This window comes from Acanthochromis polyacanthus, chromosome 6, assembly GCF_021347895.1.
Source record: "Acanthochromis polyacanthus isolate Apoly-LR-REF ecotype Palm Island chromosome 6, KAUST_Apoly_ChrSc, whole genome shotgun sequence".
NCBI classification, from domain to species: domain Eukaryota; kingdom Metazoa; phylum Chordata; class Actinopteri; family Pomacentridae; genus Acanthochromis; species Acanthochromis polyacanthus.
In genome coordinates, this window is record NC_067118.1 from 25,330,884 (window position 1) to 25,354,319 (window position 23,436).

General features: G+C 39.1%; 1 protein-coding gene across 3 annotated transcripts; it reads right to left on the minus strand.

The window, feature by feature from the left end:
- Positions 1 to 13,097: 13,097 nt before the first annotated feature.
- On the minus strand, positions 13,098 to 18,130 carry mul1b (mitochondrial E3 ubiquitin protein ligase 1b). Of its 3 annotated transcripts, none has more exons than XM_022195188.2 (6): positions 18,000 to 18,107; positions 16,495 to 16,539; positions 15,751 to 15,893; positions 15,568 to 15,655; positions 15,269 to 15,389; positions 13,098 to 14,566 (listed from the first exon to the last, which is right to left on the minus strand). In XM_022195188.2, the coding sequence occupies exons 3-6, from the start codon at positions 15,868 to 15,870 to the stop codon at positions 13,837 to 13,839; spliced, it is 1,059 nt and encodes a 352-aa protein (XP_022050880.1). In that variant the 5' UTR covers positions 15,871 to 15,893; positions 16,495 to 16,539; positions 18,000 to 18,107; the 3' UTR covers positions 13,098 to 13,836. The 3 variants fall into 3 exon arrangements, with proteins under 3 accessions (XP_022050880.1, XP_051804990.1, XP_022050879.1); XM_051949030.1 differs by having other exon boundaries at positions 16,411 to 16,539; XM_022195187.2 differs by lacking the exon at positions 16,495 to 16,539 and having other exon boundaries at positions 18,000 to 18,130.
- Between the last annotated feature and the right edge of the window lie 5,306 nt (positions 18,131 to 23,436).

The window sequence follows — 23,436 nt, forward strand, 5'->3', positions numbered from 1 at the left end:
GTGCTCATGTCAAGGTGTCCCTGAGTAAGACACCTAACCCCTGATGGGTCATGGTTAGCGCCTTGCGTGTGAGTGAGTGAATTATATGAGAAACATTTTAGGCAAAATGGAAACTAAAATGAGGCTGACATGAGAATCTCAAATTTGTCTCCTGAGCAAGCTTTGAGCAGTAAAATTTTCCTCTGAGATGTTCCTCTGTGTGACTGTGTCTGACTTCCTCTAATGAAATCCTCCTGTTTATTTGAAGCTATACTGATTCATATCTATGCACACTAGTCTGGTCCGATGCAGTCTCTGCACTTTAGCTCAGATTGCTGAAGAAGTTAATCCTGGTTCTAATAGAAAGGTGTCAGAAAACACTGTGCATCACAATTTGTTGCATCTGGGGCTGCATAGCTGCAGACCAGCCAGGATGTCCATGCTGACTCCTGTGTACCGCCAAAAGTGCCAACAATGGGCACGTGAGCATCAGAACTGGACCACGAAGCAATGGAAGAAGGTTGCCTGGTCTGATGAATCACATTTTCTTTTACATCACGGGAATGGCTGGGTGCATGTATGTCACTTTCCTGGGAACACATGGCACCAGGATGCACTATGGGAAGAAGGCAAGCCAGCAGAGGCAGTGTGATGCTTTGAGCAATGGTCTGCCGGGAAACCTTGGGTTCTGCCATGTGGATGTTACTTTGACACGTATGACCTACCTAAGCATTGCTGCAGACCATGTGCACCCCTTCATAGAAACGGTATTCCCTGATGACTATGGCCTTGTTCAGCAGGATAATGCACCATGCCACAAATCAAAAATGGTTTAAGAATGGTTTGAGGAGCACAACAATGAGTTTGAGGTGTTGAATTGGCCTCCAAATTCCCCAGATCACAATCCAATCGAGCATCTGTGGGGTGTGCTGGACAAATAAGTCCGATCCATAGACCTCACCTCGCAATTTCCAGGACTTAAAGGATCTGCTGCTAACATCTTGGTGCCAGATACCACAGCACATCTTTAGGGGTCTAATGGAATCTGCTCCTCGACGGGTCAGGGCTGTTTTGGCAGCAAAAGTGGACCAACACAATATTAGACAGGCGGTCAGAACGTTATGCCTGATGCGTATACAGAACACAGACTGCTGGTAAAATACTGTAAATGTACAAAGATTTGTTGTGAAAAAAAAAGTTACTGAAATCACGGTAAAATATCTGCAGCAGACACACTCAGTAGACTGGCAGGTAGAATTTATCAAATGCAACTTATTCTAAAAGATGAAACACCGGCTGGCAGAGGGGAAGAACAAAAAGCCAGTGGTGATCCAAGAAAATAAATTCATTCTTATAAAATTATCCAAGCTACAGAATCCAAAATACAGAAGACACTGAGATCAAACAGACAAAGGAAACAGATGAGCTGGCAGGCAAGTGGACAGAGCAGATGAAAGGATGAACTGGCAGAAGACGAAAGAAGATGCGGGACTATTTACACAGACTGAAGGCTGATTGATGAGACACGAGTGAAACTAATGAGACAATCAAAAAAGGAAGGAAAACACATAAAGGAAAGGAGTACAGACACCGCAGACACAAAGCAAGATAATTTTTTAAAATGCAGGCAGTAGATGAAAATTGATGTTGAATGCACACACAGACAAATAGAAAAACACACAGGAAGATCCGACAAAACAGAACCTGAAGCCAAAACCCATAAACCATGACAAATGGTGACAACTGTGATAGCACTGCAATTGGCTGGCTGATTAACTGAGCAGATTAAATGCTACTTTGTGATACCTTACATCTGTCAATTAGTTCACACCATCAGCTGCTGGTTATTTCAGGAGGCTGGTAAACAAAAAATGAATGCAGAGTGCCATGTTAGTGTGGCTGCTGAGGAATGACGTAAAGTTACCATTGTGACGATAATAAGACTTAATGTCAGATTTCAGCCCAGTATACTCTTGATAACATTTTCAGTATTTACTGTCTGTATAGATTGATCTCAGTCATTTAAATGTGAGTTTGTTAAATAACTGTTCATTTCAGTTCAGCAAATTGGGTTTCATATTATTGTTATTATTATTATTATTATTATTATTGTTTCGCCAAGGAAGCAGAGCCTTGGCGGAGTAACAGTTTATCTGTTTGTCCGTCTATTTGTCCATCTGTTTGTCCGTCTGTCTGTCTCTCTGTTCGCAACATTACTCAAAAATGGATCAACGGATTTGGATGAAATTTTCAGGGAAGGTCATAAATGACACAAGGATCAAGTGATTAGATTTTGGCAGTGATGCGGCTTGTAGTCTGGATCCACAGCGGCACTGTAACTATGACAACAAGTGTATGCTACGTCAGCTGCTTGATGACGATCACATGATTGTGGTCCTACTACAAATCGACCACTACAGACCTTTCGAGACTTGTCCATCGGAAATCATGCAACGACTGAGCAGCCTTGGTGGAGTAAAGCACTTTCTGAGTGCTTTTAAATTGTATGTTATCAGATGCAATTCCCCCCCCCCCCAAATAAACGATACTGGCATTGTATATAAGCCATCGATTGCTCAGTTCTCTAAATCACCTATTAAAAACATATCAGCTGACTGATGATATTGAGTAGAACAGAAAGAAGTTCAAAAGCCAAGAAGTCAAACAGGAAGGCCAAGAATCTAACATTTTGGAATATATCAAGGTTAACGCAAGTGATTTGCTTTACTTTATAAAGTAAACTCAGCAATATATTGTACTAACCAGCACTGTTTGGGCTTCTAAAGGCTGATATATCTTGTCTCTGTGTGCAATAGAGTTCTAAACAAATAAAATCACATCAGGGAGCTAGGCGACTGCACCGGCCAGCATGTTCATTATTTTATATAACACTTCTGTAAATCTGTCTGTACTGAAGGAGAAATCCTCGCAACTAGAAGGTTTCTTTCTTTTCTGGCTTAGTTTGTTGTGCTACATGTTGCACCATTCTGACTTTATAATTACTTTCTATCAGATGGTGACATGTTGCACAAACAGCTTGTAAAGCCTTGTAAACAGAAGTGCATTTTCATCTTGTTCAGGCTTCTGTTTTACACTGTGGAGATTTAAAATTCAGTGGCAGTTTTTAATCTTTGGAGTTGTTTCTACACAAACTAACTTCACCCACACTTTCTGTCACAAAGGATCATGTCACCCAGTACAACAGTGTGGCTCGTTGTTTTGAACAGTTTCTGGAGAAACAACAAAGTTCTGCAAAAAGAATCCAGCATACGAGGATGCACGGTACATGAAAGTAGGATCTATTCATTGTTGGTTTGGCTTTCCGCATTATTTGTTGACAGTAAGAAAAAATGCAGAAAGTCACCAGCCTCATTGTTTGAGAACTCTTGTCTGTAAGAACTCTGATATTGTTCTGGTCCGAATATCAGCAGAAGCAGAAACTGAATCTAGTGACGCCTTCTTTCACTATTTTCTGGCCCTCTCGCATCATGAAAAACTTGAACAAAGACCTTCACGTAACACAGACAGAGAAGATAATAACGAGACATACAGGTGTAAATTAGTGTACTATTCAAGCCTGAAAATCATATTCTAGACAAATACATTTAATGCATCTACTTGAAATATTAAGTCAAAACTTAAATACAATTATTAAAACTGAAAGGATGATGACAGACGTCACCGCTGGCTGCAGAGTGCAGGAGTGCATACAGTGTATGAATATATGCTGCAGCTGCGTGACAGTAACTGAAGAAGAGCAGATTGCAGCTAACATGTTCTACATCAGTTCTGAAGGTTGATGTGTTTTGTTGGCAAATAGCTCTTTAACATCAACACAGTGAGTCTGAGAGTGAAAATTGCCTTATTTCATAGAGCGACAGTGATTCTTCTTTTCATTTCTTATACATGTAACCCTTGAGGGTAAATATGAACATTCAGCCCTCTGTGCAACATGAATACTGAACATGCCAAAGCCGGTCAGTTTGACCCTTAAGGCCTGGTCTTTTAGATTCACCCACACAATGGTGTGATAGGCTGATATTCGCATAAACTAAACCACCATTACTCAGAGTCTCGAGGGCTGTGAGCAGCCACAGGGACAGAAAATGAGATAAATGCACCAGACTTGAGATTTTCTCATCCAAATGTTGGTGAGCAACTTCCACCGGTGCATAATTGATATATTGTGTAAATGAGTAGACAGATTTTGTTATCATTGCATGGTGGTAAAATGATCAAATCCTCCTAGCTGCTGTGTGTTGGATCTGGTTTCCTGCAGAGAGACCAGTTTGCCATTTCTCTCAGAGTCTTGTCGAGCAATACCTGCTGTTTTCAAAGTCCTCAAAGAAACCAGAGCAAGAGAAACCCAACATGCGTGACAGATGACACAGCTGAGCAGCAATTATTCTGTATGCTATGAAAGGTTGCGCTCAAAGACTGAGTCTCTCTGCTGGGCTCCAGGAAATCATGGGCTGTCTTTGTGAGGATCTTGATTCATTTGGTGTTTGTATTTCTGCAATGAGCAACTCTGGTAAAGTAGCTGCTAAACGTGACGTATCGAATATGAGACACAGTGATACTGTGGGGCAGCAGGATGCAGGGTGGTTACTCTTTGTTAGGTCCTGGGTATAAATATATAGAGAAAATGTTCAGTAACTACATTAAATCAACACAACATGCCAAAACATAGATTTCAAAAGAGATGTCTGTTTGTTTTATGGCACTTCTCCAGGTTGTTTTCTCCTGTCTAGATCCTTGCTTGTGTTGTATCTCCTCTCAGACGTCTTTGGATAAAAGCATCTGCTCAGTGTAATCTTGTGTTACTTCGGTCCCACACTATTAAAACAGGAAAAGGTCATTTGTGTGTAATGAAGGTTTAACTTAATGAAACGTCTGATAGAGCTCAGGATTCACACAGATAAGCTTTAATATAAAAAAAAAATCCACTGTGTAAATCTGGACGTGGTGCGTGGCGTCTGCAAAATGGCAAATTACTTTCACTAATCCTGCCAAACACTATTCTTTTAGACATATTGGTACCATTCTTGGGATCAAAAAGTGTGATGAGTGATTAAAAGAAAACAGGCTGTTTTTCCCGATACTATGTGTGCTTTGCAAGATGAGGCCACTTTCTCCATCATCTATAAAACACTGATACAATCAGACGCAGCACATGAAACCACAGGTATAATTACGCACGCTGAACCTTGAGTCATGTCGACCCAACAGCAAACCTTTTCTGTCATAAGCACACAAACTCAGCTGCTTCCTTTACGCCTGCACGCTCAGTCGTTGTGAGTTTTATTCACTTCACGTGACGCCTAACAGCCTAAAATATAGATTCTGAGCATTTTGTGAAAAATGACACAGTGCCAACTTGTGTTTAAACTTTTGACGCCAAACTGAACAGAACTAATGTCCTCCAAACAAACTTGCATTGATTTATTTTTTATTTATTTAAGACAATCCTCACATTCACAGTAAAACTCATAAACAACAAATGTACACCAAGAAAACATCACACCACTGTGTGGCCGATAAAAATTTTGTACCTCAGCAAATTTCATTCACCTTTTTGTGCTGAAAAGCTTTAAACTGTTCAGAGAGGCCAGTAAAGGTGCAAGAAAGATGTGAGTTTCATTTTCTTACCTGCTCTGACTGTCTAAGTCTGGCAGGCATCCAGCCAGCAGCCGCTCCTCTCTGCCAAGAGGCTGACCAGACGTTTGTCAAGCCGGTTTAGTCTTATTCTTTCAGTTATTACCTCCGCCAGGAGGTTATGTTATGTAATCACCGGAGTTTGTTTGTCTGTCTGTCCGTCTGTGTGTGTGTGTGTGTGTGTGTGTGTGTGTGTGTGTGTGTGTGTGTGTCTGTTTGTCTGTTAACAGCATAACTCAAAAAGTCATGGACGGATTTTCACTGAATTTTTACAGGATGTCCGGAAGAGCAAGAGTAAGAATCGATTAGATTTTGGAGGTGATCCGGATCACCGTCTGGATCCAGGAATTTTTTGAAGGTCGAAGGACAATTGAGAAATGGCCGCCAAAAGGTGATCTCAATTGGATCACCTCCAAAATCTAATCGATTCTTACTCTTGCTCTTCCGGACATCCTGTAAAAATTTGGTGAAAATCCGTCCATGACTTTTTGAGTTATGCTGTTAACAGACAAACAGAGACACACACACACACACACACACACACACACACACACACACACACACACACACACACACAGACGGACACACAGACGGACAGACAGACAAACGGCATGGCAGAGGTATGCGCTCTCCGAGTGCTTTTCTAGTTCACTGAGTGATTCTTCAGCAAGTTCAGCTCTTCTGATGCTTTTCAGATCTCTGTAGAGGTCAGCCTTGCAGCATTCAGGTTTTGCAGAAGTTTACCTCAAAGTCCAAGTCCAGAATTAGGAGCTGAATAGGTCACAGGCCTTTAATAGGAGCCCAGCTGTGTGTCATTTCTATGATTTCAATGATTTTTAAAAGATGCACGCACAAGTGAAAAAATTAGCATAATGAGTAATTTTTTACTGTCATTTTTTGTTTCTAAAAGAGTTTCTCTTTTTACTGCGTATATGTGCACAAGGTTCCATCAACTGTCAAAATTGTCTTTTGCAAACAAAAGAAACTGGGAACAAGACAATGGAAAAAGGTCACTATTTAACTGAAGTCATCTTTCAGTCCCGCAGCAACTGATGTGTCCAAACTCTGCAGCACTGCATCCACATCATGTTGATAAAAATATACGTCTGCAACTGAACTATATTAATGGACAGTGTGACAAACAGGTTCCGATTGTTTTTGTATTGACGGTTTATAGTTTACTATTTTACAGTATTTCTCTGTTTTGTTCAAGTACAGTAAAAAAAAAAAAAACAACAACTAGTAAAATCACTGAAAGAATAAAACAAGCCATAACTGTACATAATAAAGATGGTTTACATTAATAAAAATGTCCTGATAGCTCTGATGGAGCTCTGGGTTCAGAGAAGCTTTAATGTAAATAACTCCAATCTGCCATCAACAGCTGATCTGTTGGGGTGTGCAGATGAACACAGAACATAATTTACCATCTAATGTAAATATTTCTAGCTGGGCTATGCCTCCAGTGTTCACAGATCCGAACCTCACAGCACCTCTGCAGTTTAATGTGGACATAAATAGCACACAGAGCAAACATTGCACTGTCTGGCTGAAATCCAGTCCAGAGGAAGGCTGCAGAGCAAAAAAACATGACTGTTTCCTCAAATTTTGGGGGTACAAAAGTTAAAGGGATGATTAACAGTTGCCATGGAAACAACTGGAGATTTTTATAATGAGTTTGTCCTGCTGCATGGTATATCGGCTTTATTTTGCTTCAGTATCAATTTATTTTATGAACGTATTGAATGCATATCAACAGTTAGACTCAATGTATAAGTTTAAGGAAACAAAAGCTTCATTTACCCATTAAAGCTCGTGTCCGGAGTTTGAATCGCAGCGTCTCCCAAAACACTGTTGGTCCCACCCTCCCTCCCTCTGATTTCACCCCTTTATTTGTGCACGCAGTGCTGCAGCATCTTGCCTGTTTTGCTGTTTTCCACTCTTCTACATTTAGTACATTTAGTAAATAATGAAGGAATTACGTTAGAATTCTGTATTGAGTCTAACTTGTCCTAATACCAAAATAACATGAATCTGCTAGGACGAACGAGTAAAGTTTCAATATGTGATTACACTCGTGTATCCCTCTCGATGACGTCGTTTATCAAACTTAGTGCATTTACGCGTGTATATGTGTTACATTGTTTATTTATTTCTATCTAGAGTTCAGAATTGCATGACTCCTCTGACGACGAGTATGTCCCAGACGCCCCAACATCTACCTCCAAAGGTCGGGCATCTAAACGAAGCCGTCAGCCGGGCTATGGAGGCCGTGGTCGGGGAGCGACGCCAGCACCCCGAGCCAAAAAACGTCCTGCAGTTTGTTGGCCTGACAAGCCGTGGGACTGGTAACTTTTCTGGAAGCTGCTGATCCCTGATGCTCTCTCAGCTCCTCCACAAGCAAAACAAATGTGCGCGGGGTTGCGTAGTGCGTAGCTCGCGGACCTCTGCATGGGCGTGCTTGCTGTGCGCGTAACCGTTGATTGACATCATGACAAAGCTGAAGCTCGAACTTGATTGGCTAGCTGCCGACCGGTGCTTTTTGGAATAACATGGGGGTCTATGAGAGGAAGGTGGAGCTCATGAATAAATTTTCGTATCGCGTCATACTAATATTATATTATAGTATCGAACTAGACTAACACATTTAAGCTTTGTTAAACAATGATGCATAAATTGAAAACAAACGGAAACTCCGGACACGAGCTTTAACCCTAAAAACGCAGGCCAAGACTACAAAAAAGTCCATATTAAAAATTTGTGTTTTTATTCTTTTACAGTACTAGGCCACAAAATTGCACTGTTTTACTGTATTTAAATCAGCAAAAAGTATCATTATTCAACAGATGCTTGCTGTTATTTTAAAGAAAAATTCTACATATTAATTAAGGATTGAAAAATTGTAAATCATTTTAACTGTTGTTTTGCAGCTTTTTTCCTATTTTGTTAAATTACAGACAAGTGTTAACTGTAAAAAACAAAACAACAACAACAACAAAAAAATAACAGGCCAAATCTGTACATATCAAAAATCTTTACATTTCTTTGTATTTGTTAAGAATAATTTGCTCTTTTTCAGTTTGTGATCACAAGATCACACCGTTTACTGTAATTGAATTTTGTTAAAAAATATAATTAAAATACAGATATTGGCCATTATAAGTTTTACATTCTTGCAGCATCACAGTATGTTACCATTTTTAGCATATTTTTTCTGGCACCTTTGCTGCCAGATTTTAATCATTTTGGTGTTGCAAAATGATCTGAATGTGCCTTATACCTGGTACTGAGAATATGACTGATAGTGTAGTATCAGTGAAGTTTAAATCTATGACACAGGAAAGATAATAAAACTGAAGGACATAATTTCACACAAATCCCATCTCTGAGATAAATAATAAGAAATTCCCTCTTTTTTTGGAGGTACAGTTAATGAACCTCGCCGCTGTGCACTGAGGACATGGATCACTGCCTTGGCAGTTAACAGCACTTTACAGATAAAAGAAAAGAATAAGTGAAGTGCTTCAAGGGTGTTACTTTCTAATAAGTGGCTTATTTGAGAGCAGTGCCAACTCCACTTATACTGAGGTATAAAAGAACTTTTTGAGCTTAGAGTGCTGTGAAAAACAAAATGTAATATGAGAGAATTGGTCAGTATTAAGACGCTGATCAGAATGAGCTGCCTTCAATAACAAGGCAGCTCATTCTTATTGCAAAGAAGTCAATTCCAGAGCCAAAGAGCAGAAATGTGCAGTTAAAGTAGAACATTTTGACCATACTGTGTAGATTCTTCATATTCACGTTTGCTATTCTGCATTAATTGAAGTCATAGCAGCCAGTTTCCATGGTTGTTGCAGCAGATTCCACAGAAATCTAGTGTGCTGATCAGCCCAGTGTCTGAGATCATCTTTGTCAGCAAAATCATATCAGAGTTGTTATTTTAAAGATGTGGATGTTGAGGATTTGAATCCGGGCCAACTGACGTAATTGAAAAAAAAGTCTCTTTCCATCTGAGAGTAAATACTTCAAGGTAGACATCTCACCGTTTTTTAAAAGCTGCTCACTACCTTAATGATGGATCATTGGTGCTGTTATGGTGCAGTTCTTGACCAATCCTCATGCAGCACTGAAATTCAAAACTCTTATGAGTGGAATAATAACAGGAATGCCTTTTATGGTTCACTCACTGTCAGAACAGTGACAGCTCCTGCTGCTAAAAGCCCTGCAGGACCAGATTGAAGGGTTTCCATGGTGTTGGACCAGAGCTGCTGCTTTCATGTTGGCGGCGCAATGACAGAGTGCTTTGTTAATGTTGGCTGAACAAGTGATGCTTTCACAAGTGGGATCTATAGCTATCATTGCTTGATTTCTTACTCGGAGCATATGGTAAACATTTGACATCAAATATTTGATAATAAAAGCTTCTGATGTGACACAAAAGTACATCTGAGAGGAAATGTTGTATTCCAGCCACATTCACATCATAGAGGGCTGATGGAAAGATTCCCACAGGAGTGTTCATTTCAATATTGAATTAGACTTAAAAACACTGAATATTTTTGATTGTTGAGAGGCGTCCGTATTTGTTTTTTGTATTTTTTAAATCCAAAGTTGGATATAGAGTTTTCAAAGTACAATTGATGATCAGCTGTTTAGATTTCTGTCTGAACTGATCCGATCAGATTGAGCTGGTTGCAGGTTTTGTTGCGAGTCGCTGCAGTTCTTGGGGCCTCAGGGCATGACAGCTGATTAGTTTAAGTGGTGACTTCACAATATGACGTTTGATAAAAATGTTACATTTTAGTTGGAGAGGTTCTGATCTTATCTGATCACCTGTACTGACCGACAATTTAAATAAGACTGCCCGGTCCTAATTACAATCATTGGAACCTGCATACAAGAGCTACAAAATATACATTAAGCAACAGAATATGGTTAAATGCTGACGTTCATGAGGTACACCGTTTGTGATTACGTCATCTTGGACTCGTTTATTAGCATTAGAGTTAAAGAGTTATTTGATTTAAAATCGAACACACCAATTAGGATGTACTTTACGTGGCGGGTCTGCCCCTGGGTTCAATATGTGGCTTTACAAATTCATGTTTTTTTGTGTAAGAATCACACTTTTGATGGTATCACATGTAAATGCTCCATCGTGTCTTACAATTCACTGTGAAATGTGACTTTAAAAGGTTATAGTGCTACTCAGTTTACAATATTTGTCAGTAAAATCGCCATCAGAAACTTTCCCTAAATTGTTCTGTGCTAATTAGCATGCTAACACTTGCTAATTAGAAGTGCAGCTCGGGCTAGTGGGAACGTGGTTATTTTTGCAGGTATTCCATCTTATTAGCTTACTAGGAGAGTTCATTTTAAATATTTCAACTCCAATGGTGCTACAAGAAAAGACAATTTGCATTGAATTCTCAGTCAGTTGAGTCTAATAAATGTTAAGATGCAGTATATTACTCTAAACCAAAGCTGTGGACTGGCAGAAGAACAAAGCCAACCCTACATAACTAAGCTGCTAACATGGGTAAAAGCCTTTAACAGGAGCACAGCAAAACAATCAAACAAAAAAATTAGAAGAGAAATCAAGAAAAGGACGAGCGTCAAAGTTTGAATGTCTGTTCGTGAATGAGCTCTAGGCCTGATGGTGAAGTGGGCTTTTAGCACCGTCAGAGCACCAAACAGGGAGGAGTGCATTATGCTCTTCCTGCTCAATTACACTCTATATCTGACATTTAGCTCAGGTTCCTTCAGAGACCAAGCAGCATTAGCTCACTCCTGGAAAATAGATATCTGTGAGTCGGCTGCTGAATACTGATGTAGTGATAATACCAAGCTGCCAAAGTAATGTTAAATAATACACCTGAGGATAAATGGCAAAATGTGGAATGATAAAATGGGACTTTTTGTATAACACAGAATAATCTGAAAGTGCAAAGGTCCTTAAGATGGTCTCCTCTGGGGGCCCTGCAGGCCGAAAACTGAATAATGCCAAAGAATATTCTCTTGCCTTTAGTCTATCTTAGCTTTTCATTTGCCTGACTAAAAATACAAACACCCAATATGAACACATTCCTAAAAGAATAATGGCTAAAATAAAGGTACAATACCTTATAAATGTATTAAAATGAAAACAAATCACTAGTCAATTGATTAATAATTGAATAGTTTTAAAGGAAAATTGAACTTGGTACTTTATAAGAGGATGAGCATTTCTTAACTGCAACTGGATTTATATTTTTTAAAAGATATTTTTCTGCGTATCTAAATGTAGAGGCACATTTAAATTGAGCAACAAATAGAGCAGGGGTTAAAAATCGTTCTTGCTCAGAGTTCAAATCCTCAAAGGCCAACACCTCCCTCTCCTGGCAGAAATCTCAGTCTCCTTCTTGTGCCTTTATTTTACTCAGTGATTGAAACTATTAAAGTAATAAAGCCTTTTCACATCATTCGGTCTACATGTCATTCGTCTTCAACGAGGTTTCAGGTGCAGACACACAGTGAGTGGATTCAAAGTCCAAGAATGAGTGACTGATGTATAAAACTCAGGCTGCCATTTCTGTGAACTGTGGCTGAGACAGTGAAGACCGTGCACCTGCTGCACATTTCTCTGTTCGTAGGCATCCAGAGGAAAATCAAAAAAGACCAGGACAGGGTTAACTTGTTGCCTTTCTCTAGAGCAAGGACACCAACTCATACAATTATCCCCCACCACCCCACTTCACTCTTTATAGTGTGAACCACAGGCTGTGCTCTCCAGAGGGCTGCACAAAACACAACCTGAAATGAACTGCAAGACCTCAACAAAGCTGTCAGGGAGACTCAACAGTCTGTGCACACTTTGGAATCAAATGCAAAGAGCAAGACAGGCCACGATTCCCTAAAACATTGCAAGATGATTACATAATCCACCTTTTTGAGATTATAAGATGCTTTCAAAGAGAGTTATTCCATCTCAAATCATCAGGGGCCTTAAGCTCAACCAGCAGTGTTTTTGTTGTTCTGGTACAGCTGGTCATATCTGCTCTCAGTTAAACAAAAGCTAATTTTTCTTCATTTCCAATGACATGAGATATACCAGTAAAAATTTCGAGCTTGTATTTTGAACAGTTCCGAAAACACTGTCATTCAAACTTAGTCTCAAATTTCAATGCGCAAAAAAACATGCTGAAAGTAGGTTGACGGGCAATTTAACAAAACAAACAAAAAACAATATCTAGGAAAGTAGTTATTATGTCAAGGTAAAATTTCACAAATGTCCATGTTGTATTCTAAAAAGATTTGTGGAAAATCAGAGATGGTTGAGCAGAAGTTGTTGATTTGACATGGAATGACTAAATAAAGAACTTCAGACATTGTCAGAAATAACCAAGCACTGAGGAGTGTCTCCAGTGTGCTCTCTAAATTACAAGAGTGTCTTACTGTAAGAAGTTAAAAGAGAGACTGAAGAGGAAGTTTCAGCGGAGTATTTATTGCTTTTGCTCATTTATAAGTGTCCACTTTTACCCTGTGTATACCTGCCCAGAAACTGTAGATAGATAGTAGCTAGCAGCCAACTCTGGGACAACACATCTCTTTTCTTTGGAAGAGATTAATGTTTTTTTGTACAAGGTCACTTATAAATAAATGCAACAAACGGAAACCTGAACCAGAGACACAACACTTGAATATGTGACATTTAAAAAACATTATCATTGTCCTGCAGGAGGAAGGATGGCAGCTTATTCTGAGTAATGGCAGCAACAAGCTGAGTTGTAGAATAAACAGTAGGCTTTGTTTTCTCACTGGAAAAAAATTCCATTGCGTCTCAACATTCAGGCTTTGTAATTGATCTACTGTATTTTTAACAATCTCAGAAAACACTCTTAGCCTTCCAGATTGATTGTTGTCAGGAAGCAGAGCCAAGATTTGCTCCGTTAGTTGCAGACAAAGAGATCTTATTTCCCTCTTGCAATGACAGAAGCAATTTCATTTTCTCAATCAAGATGAATTACTGTTGCTAAATTTGATTTGACTAGAAATGTGATTGCATCACGACTCAGCACAGAGACTCCTACTGTGTATCAGTATGAGTAAAAGCAAAATTTAGTGCCACAAGAAGTGCGGATCTGATCCTTTTCAAGCCGGAGAAGACGGCTTTTAAATTACAGACTCCCACTCCCAGGTTTATGCTCACAAGATATTCACACATTAGCTGTTGAAAAGAGACACCACCCTGTCAATAGTTGCCCTGCAGATGGGACATTTCTTTGGCTCTGGTAAGGCCTCGTAGCACTGAGTGCAGGCACACACATGACCGCACTCCAGAAACACACAGGAGCGCTCGCGGCTCAGGCAGACAGTACAGCTGGTGGGGGACACGCTGCTCTCCTCCACGTTCAGTTCCCGTATTCGTTTCCTCTGCTGCTCCTTGAACTCCTCCAGCATGCTCCTCTCCTTCTTACTCTGTCTGTGGTGCATGTATCGCTTCCACAGGATGAAGAGGAGTGTGGAACAGGCAGCCACGCCGAACACGACGGTCAGAATCCTCCACAGTCTGACGCTGTTCCCCTGCCTCCTTAGCAGAGACTCGTAGTCCAGCCGGGTGAGGAAATAACAGAAGCCCTGTTTGGGAGGTTGGAGCTTGATCAGGTTGTTGTCCAGGACAAGCTCTCCGACTCCAGTGACGCTGTCTCCCACACGCAGCATCTCCTCGGTCTCGTGGATGCCTTTGGGTCGCTCGCCGCTGATGAAGTGGCCGATAACATTGGACAAGGACTGGACTGTGGGGTGGAAGTTCTCGTAGGTGGTCTCCAGGTCCAATTCTGCAGCGTCTAACGGACGTATAATCCGAACTGTGTCGGCAATACCTTCATCATGAGACCCGAGGCCAAATGGAACTGTGTTGGTGCGCTGGTGGATGACTTTCTCGGTGCTGTTCCTGTACAGTGATAGCACAGTTAGGGCTGCAACTGATGATTATTTTCATTGTCGAAAATGGGCTTGGAGTTAATAAATAGGACCAAAACAAAGTGAGTGCCTCCTAACAACAAAATCCACACCATCATGTAAATTGACTAAAGTGACATTTACAGGTTTGTTAACGTGGTTGACACATTCGACTGCAAACTGACAGCAGCAGTGTACTTTCCTCTGCTGAATGTTTAATCTCTCCTTCAACAAGCTGAGGTACACAACAAAACGTGTGGCCACACTTTTAGGCTATTGAGCAACAAGCAGGAAATAAATGATAGTTTACTGTTCAGTCTGACGCTCTTGTGTAGCCTCTGATAGAACATTAACTTTACTGCTTTATGTGAGATTTGAATGGCTGTATGAATTCATCATCTCCATCTGCATAGATGTCAGACTTCGATGATGGTATTCAGACAAATACGGGTCAAAAAACCCACCATGAAACAAACAAAAAAAAAAAAATCAAACATAAATTTCTCTTTTGTGGTTTCAGATTGTTTCCTCAAATGAAAACAGTTTCACAGAGCTGATATGTTTACTGTAATATGTAAAAAAAAAAAAAAAGCTATTAAAAATCAGATGAACCATGTAAACAGCACAAAACTGTCACTGAATCTTCATCTGTGCTTAATATTTTCAGAATGGCATCTCAGTTACACACACTTACCACAGATGAGTGGTTCGATTCCACACCATCTTCTCCTCCTTCAGTGTCAGTCTCTCAATGACGCCTTTGCAGTTGTCAACAAACTGGCTGTTCAAAGTTTCCTTCACAGATCTCACCACACCTGCAGCGGGTAATAAAATGAAAATGCAGTGTAAAGCCCCTGTTCTAATTCCACACGTTAACAAATTATATAGTAGATTTTTTTTTTTTTTAAATCCTGCAGATATTAAGTTGATTCAGTAAAAATGTATTTCACATAACAGCAACTTCAAGTAAGCTTTCAAAATAGTTCAGCAAACCTTCTATCACAGCATAAGGGACACATCTTCCAGGTGTTTCAGACAAGATGTTTTTTAAATCTTGATCAATTGAGACTTTCTTTGCTTCCTGTGGAAAGATATTTACAATTAAAAACGAGAACATAACAGGTAATAAAGTCACACACTTACACGCATGACAGAGAGTACAGAAACATGGCCGACCTTTAATCTGGAAACCGTCGTAGCTCTGCTCCTGTAAATGGAGTAGAAGATGGCGGTCAGGGCCGAGCTGGTGGCTAAAACCACCACCTGAGCAGTTGAGGGTTTCCCACTGGAATCCATCCTGTGATCTGCAGCATTCAGGGCTGTTTCAAGAGAGGCGACAAACACAGGTCACTACGTTACCTTTCACGTAACACCGTCAGTTAAACAGATGTTCACTGCTGCTACACAAAAATCAGTGGTGGAGAGGAATTCGGTCCATTTTCGCATGCACTGTGCCTAAGTGCAATTTTGAGGTTCATTATTTCTATTTCCATCTGCACAATAACACTTCACAGGAAAATGTTGCACACGATTTTTTGGAGGAAAATTCTACATAAAATCATGGTTATCCCATAAAATCCACTAAAGTTACACTCCACTAAAAGAAAGAAAGAATAAACTACTCAACAGGAGGCAGCAGTTGACAGTTATTGTCATTATAAATTAGTCTGCTTAACATTTTTGAAGATGCTTCAAGAAATGTAAGACATAAACAAAAGCATCAATCAAAATAATACAAATTATAATTTTCAAATAGCTTGTGCGCGTTGTTTTTTTTAGAGCAGCAGCCAAAACCACAAGGATGTTTGGCTTAATATCACTGAAAATACAACAAACCATCTCTACTGAGAGGGTGAAGCTGGGAAAATGTGGGCAGCGACATGTCAGCCTGTAAGTATTTGGAAAGTGAGACAATTTTACCAGTTTTGCCTCTCTACCCAACGGATTTCAAACGAAGCAATGGAGCTGTGAAAAAAGCATAGACATTTTGAACAAATTGTTCAGTCTTTCCTTTCTCTGTTTTTAAAAGCTCAAAATCACAGCAACAAAGCAGTTTCACAGCCAGATGTGGCCTGTTTCCTTGTTAATTAGGATGTATAATTACATTAGTTTGTCCAATCATTTTATAACCTGGGACAATGCAGCCAGTATGTAAAACATGGCTGTGATTACTTAATATTTAATGCAATGTTCTTGTTAAACCCCTTGAATTAAAGCTGAAAGTCTGCACTTGAATCACGTCTTGATTGCTGCATTTCACATGTGGTGACATAAGGAGGCAAAATGTGTCACTCTCCAATTATCAATGAACCCAGCTGTATCTTCAAAGCAAATTAGCGGCCTGTTAATTTTCCCTCTGTGTCTGCATATTGATTAGTCGTTTCAGCTTGGCCTCAGATGTCTTATGCTTTGACACAAAAAGTTCAAAACTTAAGATATTCAATTAGCGAGGGAGATAAACACTGAATAAAACAGCAAGTCCTCTCATTTGATAAGCTGGAACCAGAAACTATCTGGAACTTTTGCTTGCAAGAACGGTTGAAATGATGATCAAAACAGAAATAATGACAGCTTTCTACACGCAGAAAAACTGTTTGGCACAAACCTACAACAAACATTAGAAATTAGACATGCAATCAGCTGATACATTATGCATTAAGTAGTACTTCATGTAAATTAAATTAGTATATTCTCAAGCAGCTACTACATTAAAATGCAGTAATCAATTATAATAATCCCTGTGGAAAGAGGCGTTTTTGCTTTGTACACTTTGGTAATACTCCTCTGTTCTGATACTGGTTACTGGACTAGTACGTATGGCTTGTAACAGAGTAGTTTAACACCCTGCAGTACTTCCTCCATCACCTCACAGAGCTCTCGACTGTTGACAGGCTGCAAATGAGCCCAGGGCGACCGGGCTGGCAATTAGGGATAATAGTAACTTGTTAAACCAACTGCATAAATGATATTTCATATTGAAGTCATTGAGGCAGACACTATAACAAGCATTAGTTTTGATAGCCCTGGCTATTCAATGCCAGCTTTGACCTTCCTTGAACTGAGTTTTTTTTATAACTGGAGTCCATTATGCGACCCAACAAGTCCAGAAGTTAGCTTCAGTTAGCACAAGACACTCAATGCTAACTGTCAAATAACCACTTAATGCAGTAATACTAGCCGTTCAGAGAAAGCTACCTTTTGCTATAAGCCTTTACAGCCAGTTGTAGGGTTAGCTCAAAGGTTTAGTTCGTTAGTATTATCACCGAGCACTAGCTTACACTTCCGTAACTGAGCTAGCTTAGCGGAATTAGCAGTTTGCTAGCTTTGCTCCGGCTAACAAGGACAAGACGATGTTTAAAAAAACCTGCAGCTGTCACAGTATAAAATAGTGTAATATCAGGAACAGCTTGTATTGACTGACTGACCTGTGCTTACTCTGGTTGTCCTGTAAACAAACCTAAACAGCAGCTGCGTCTCTTCAGTTCAGCGGAAACACAACAACGCTAACATGCAGAGTCTCCTCCCGGCCAGCAGATGTCACTGTGAAACCACCAAGTCTCAACACTCAGCCACATTTCGCTTCATCTTTGTTATAATACATACTCCCTATGCGTTTAACATTGGTTGCAGGTGGGATTATCAGCATATGGACCAATAACACCCTACAGGTTCAATAAAAATAGAACTAAAAATCCAAAATCTTGTAGTTGCATTTGACTCTTGTTATACCCTGACAGGAAGAAACAAACAACTATTTTTGTCCCTATAATGTAAATTATTGTCAAGTCAAGACAAGAAACTGTTATCAATACAACTTTAAATAATACAAAATGTTTTCCCAAAGAAAAATAAGACTTTAAAAATTTAAATAGCAAGATTATAGCCCTATAATGTTATTTATTGTATAAATTTGCTGAAGTAATTTAATCATTAAGGCCTATATCCGGCAGTATTGTTCATTCTATGCATTTGCTGAATAAAATTAAATAATAAGGTGAATGTCCTGCAATATTATTTATTATATAAACAATCAATATTATATACATTTATTAACTTACAATATTATTTATTAACTTACTAAACTCATTCAAATATTCAGGTTATGATCCTACTTTATTATGTCTGATATAAATTACCCTGACTAAATCAAACATTTAGGCTGAGACTTTACAATGGTATTTACTGTACAGATTTATCCACCAGGTTTAAGTATTAAGGTTAATTCCTAGAATATAATTTATTGTACAGATTTACTAGACTAATACAAATCTTAAAGTTGAGATCGGTTAACATCCTATGATATCATTTATTATACAAACTTACCTAAAAAGTGAAAAACCTTACGACATTATTTATTGTACAAATTTACAAACCAAGTCTAAACATTAAGGCTAAGACCCTAGACTATTATATAAAACACAAATTACCTAACTAATATAAATATTTAAGTTAAGAGTTTGTAGTATTGTGTATAATAAAAATTTATCTAACAAATGTTAAGACCCTACAATATTTTTTATTAATTTACCTGCTGAATTTAAAAATCAAGAATAAGGCGGTACAACAGTTTTCAATTTATGAAAGTACCTAAAATATTAAAGTTTGTAAAGTTTATTTGGTTTCTAAGTTTATTACATGTCATTCTACGGTCCTGGTTTGGTTGACATTGGCACATATAACACTCCCTGTTAGCACAAACTCTCTGCAGATATCTGCATACTAACTGCAAAAGTAATATTCTAAAACAACACGTTAAGTGCAAAATGTATAATAATAATAAATTCTGTTTCAGGTCTTTCCATGTATCACGAGTAAAAACTACATTATGTAAGTTTATGATGCAGTTAGTAAGAAGTGGGACAATTTAAGTACCTCAGCTACAGCAACTCTAAACACATTGTTACAATTGTTTATTTGTATTTAAAGTTCATTTATTAAAGCATTAAATAAAATGTGCTCCTGTGTGCAGCAGGTACTCACGCCACATTTCACTGCATTTATGGCCTCAGCTAGTTTGCAATGTCCTTCCCTGGAACAGGCTTTAAAATGCATAAACTCAAGAAGAAAGCATCCTAAAAAAGAAACACTGGAGCAGTCATGACTACATGGCTCAACCCTTTTATTTAGAGTTTAAGATGATCAGGTAAAGTCAGGAGAGAATAACAGATGCTTAACTGAACAGAAAAAAGCTGTTTGTCCAAATGAGGATTTACATAAGGGTGCCTGACATACAGCACGAACATACTGCGCTATAAATACTTTATCCCCTTTGGTCATTTAGACATTCGTCTATCATTAAAGCTATTAGCTAAAACCTGTGCAAGTCAGCATGTCCACCTCTTTGCTCTGATATATATGCTACAGGATTCTACAATTAGGAACTAAATAACAACTAAGCGATTGGTAAAATACATAATTCTAGTAATTTTGGGATCTTTGTTGCTCTGTCAGTGTTTATGATGATTCCTGGGCTCATTTTCTGTCACATTCAGTTTTTCCGCTGCAGCATTTACACTTCCTTGTGCCACTGCAGAGGACATAAAGTCAGAGCTGCTGCATAGTAATATTAATACAGATTCTAATCCATAAAAATGTGAGAGAGCACTGCAGGCCACCTGGAGGGCAGGAGCACTTTCTCACCCTGAGATGACCCTCTCAGCTCGCAGCTCCTTCAGACCTGCATACAAATTGTGTTTTCCTCACTAGTTTTGATGGCAGCCTATACCTTATCTATCTCTGGTGTACACTATGGGCACAGTTACTTCTGGACAATTTTTATTTTTTATAATCCTCGACAGAAGTAATAAGTTTATAAGAAAAATAAGGCGTGATGCGAGTCAGTAAATTGATTATTCAGTCGAATATGTGAGCTTTTTGCCTTGATGCACCACATCAGCTGAATAACTGAATTTGCTTTTTAATATATTGCTGCTCTGAACATTCTTGTTGCATCATGAGTGTGGTGTATTTCTTCAGAGGTGTTAAGTTCTCAACCAAGTACTGCTCTGTATGAAGACGCTGTTTTACTTGAAAGTTCACACAGTGCTGACACTTACTGAATCTGTCCTGTCTGGCAATTTAAGAAGTATTTTAAGCAACAGATACAGATGTAAAAATACAATATCTCCAACTATTCCAAATCTTTAACTTGGTCCGGGCCCCACCACCTGTCAAAAACTCACCGCTGCAAACCTTTTATGCTGCACAGGATTGTGAGTGAATCATCTGATAGTGAACTGTGGAACAAATAACCAGCAGCCAGTTACATTCAATAATAGCCCTGCCATTAGTGCAACCAGAGCTCTGGAGGGGAAACAGTGTGTTTCAGTGATATTTGACAGTCTGGAATTATGCTGCTGGTTGAAACTGCTTTTTAAAAGAATGTGGGTCATGCTGAAGGGATGACTGCAGTCAAAATCCTATCCAAACCCATACAAATCATACAGAGTTCAAAGTCATTTCATTACCAATCTTCAGTCTGATGAAACATTCTTTGTTGATGCTGTACTCAGCATACGTCAAGGTAACTGTCGAATAGAGGCCATTTATCCAAGGACTGTGCATAAGCACACCTTGAAAGCATTTCTTTACTCTTAAAACTAGAAGCCTGAAAAAATCACGTCAGAATAATCAGCTCAAAAGAAATAAATGAGAGATTCTTCTAGAGGTGGGAGCTGACGGCCGTACAGAAAGATGCCTCTGTTCTCAGTTCAACCTCAACATCCAGAATCAGTAGCTTACTTTAAATCACTTCTTAAAATCCAATTTTATACACTTGCCTTTTGTGATGTTATTTTCTTTAGTATCTTTTACACTGCGTTATGGCATTTTCCACTTCTTGTTTCTGTGGTCTTTATTTCTGTTTGGCCTGACTCACTTTCTGTTGTAATATTGTCTTTTTGAGTGGGCTGATCTGTCACAGTACTTTGTAAAATCTGTTCAGCAAAGGTGCTTTATACATTATAAGTTTTTATTATTAGGATATGTGTTTCGGCTTTAAATCTGACTCACTAACTGGTGGTGATGATCTGACAGTTCTGCTTCTCTCTTCACCAGAGTTTCTAAGACATACAGCTGCAGGTCTGATGATACAACCACAAAGTCAGTCAAACATTTGGCCTAAGTTGCTCTGGCACAGAGTACACTTATGACCCACCTTTTGCTCGAGTATGGTGTTAGTTATGACCAATGCATGCCGAGCACAAGAGTCAGAGACCTCTGGGTTGAGGGGTTGCAGTCCCAAGTGAAGGAGTTTAAGTGTCTCAGAATCTTGTTTACAAGTGATTGAAAAATGGAGACGCGAACAGATGGATTGTTGCAGTCATTTACAGCATAATGCATCATTCACATGATCAGGATGGATTATTTATTGTTGCAAACAAATGAAACGACTTGCAATATTGCAGTATATTGCAATATTTTAATAATTAAAATATTAAAAGCAGATTATAAAGTCTAATTAGGTGTCAGGTGATCATTACACTGATTCAAGATAGCTTTTTGTGCCAACAAAAGAAGAAAACCTTGGAAAATAGTTTAGTTGTCTCCAGTTCAGTCTAGCACAAATAATACAAACTGCTCTTTGTGGCCCTGCTACTAAAGCTACAGTACAGAATTGATTGATTGTGATTGCATGCATGATAAAAAAAATATTGAGGTTAATTTCTTTGTAAGAAAAAAAAAAGATCATGTAGTAGAGATGACTTTGTCCACTGTGACACAGCGTGGAGTCAGTGATAAGAATTCAGTCAACCCAGTCCTATTCAGCTAAGCTGTAGTCTCAATAATGTTTTGAGGGAAACACATTTCCTGTTGGATTCTGTTTGTTTGTTCTATTACAAATGTGTTTCTAATCAGCATATCTTTCCCACTTATTTTTTCTAAAATTACCATAGTTTCTTTTCAGCCATCTAATCATATATTACAGTGGGTGGGACTAGTCACCTTGGTAACCCAGATAATTGGGAGCAGCATCATGGCATGAAAGCTCTGTCTCCAACAGAATAAGATGAAGCAGGAAATTCTGGGTGCATTTTAAAAAAAAATCACCCGTTTCCCATCTTTTCTTATTTGACATGGCAGCTTTTTGCACTCTGCTTCTTTGAACAAATGCAAAAAAAATAATACTTAAAGCAGGTGCATGTACTTTGCTGCATTTTTGATTGATACACAGAAGGAAGCAACAGTCGGATCAGCCTTTAATCCGCCTCTTTTAGCTGTTTCTCTTCCATCTCTGCAGTCGATCAACTGCATTCACTATTTTGAAAGGTCTCTGGAATACAGCATTCACTTTTATGGCTGCTTGCCTGAATTCTCCTTCCAAAAACATTATAGGTTCAGTAAAATAACAGGAAAAGCTCACAGAGCAGACTCCTCTGGCTGAATCGGTTTGACGTAATCAACCTGACATGTGAATGATTAGCCTTCCAGAATCTGTGGCTTGCTTCAGCCAGGAAAAGGTGCAACCTTGTTTTCGGCCTCGACAAAAGAACAGAAATGTCCTCGAGGCTTCTGTCCAACATTAGTCACCTTGTTTGTGGACAGAGTCTACCTTGCACACCCAGTAGCCCCCTCTGCCCACGTAAACCTCCCATTTAATTTCTTTGTGTCTGTCACATCATGACTTCAGTTCAGATGCCAGCCTGACACACATTCATGTGGATTTCGAACAGACAGAAATAGAGACAGCAGATGGAGGCAGCAGCTTTACGGGAGGAGTACAAGAGGTGAGAACATCACATGGGCCATTTTGATGCTGTACTATTAAAAGGATGACAGTTTGAATTTGCTGGGACTGCTTGAGATGAGCATGACACTTTGCCTGCATGTGCAACATCCAGACAACACCTTTGTCTCTTGTGT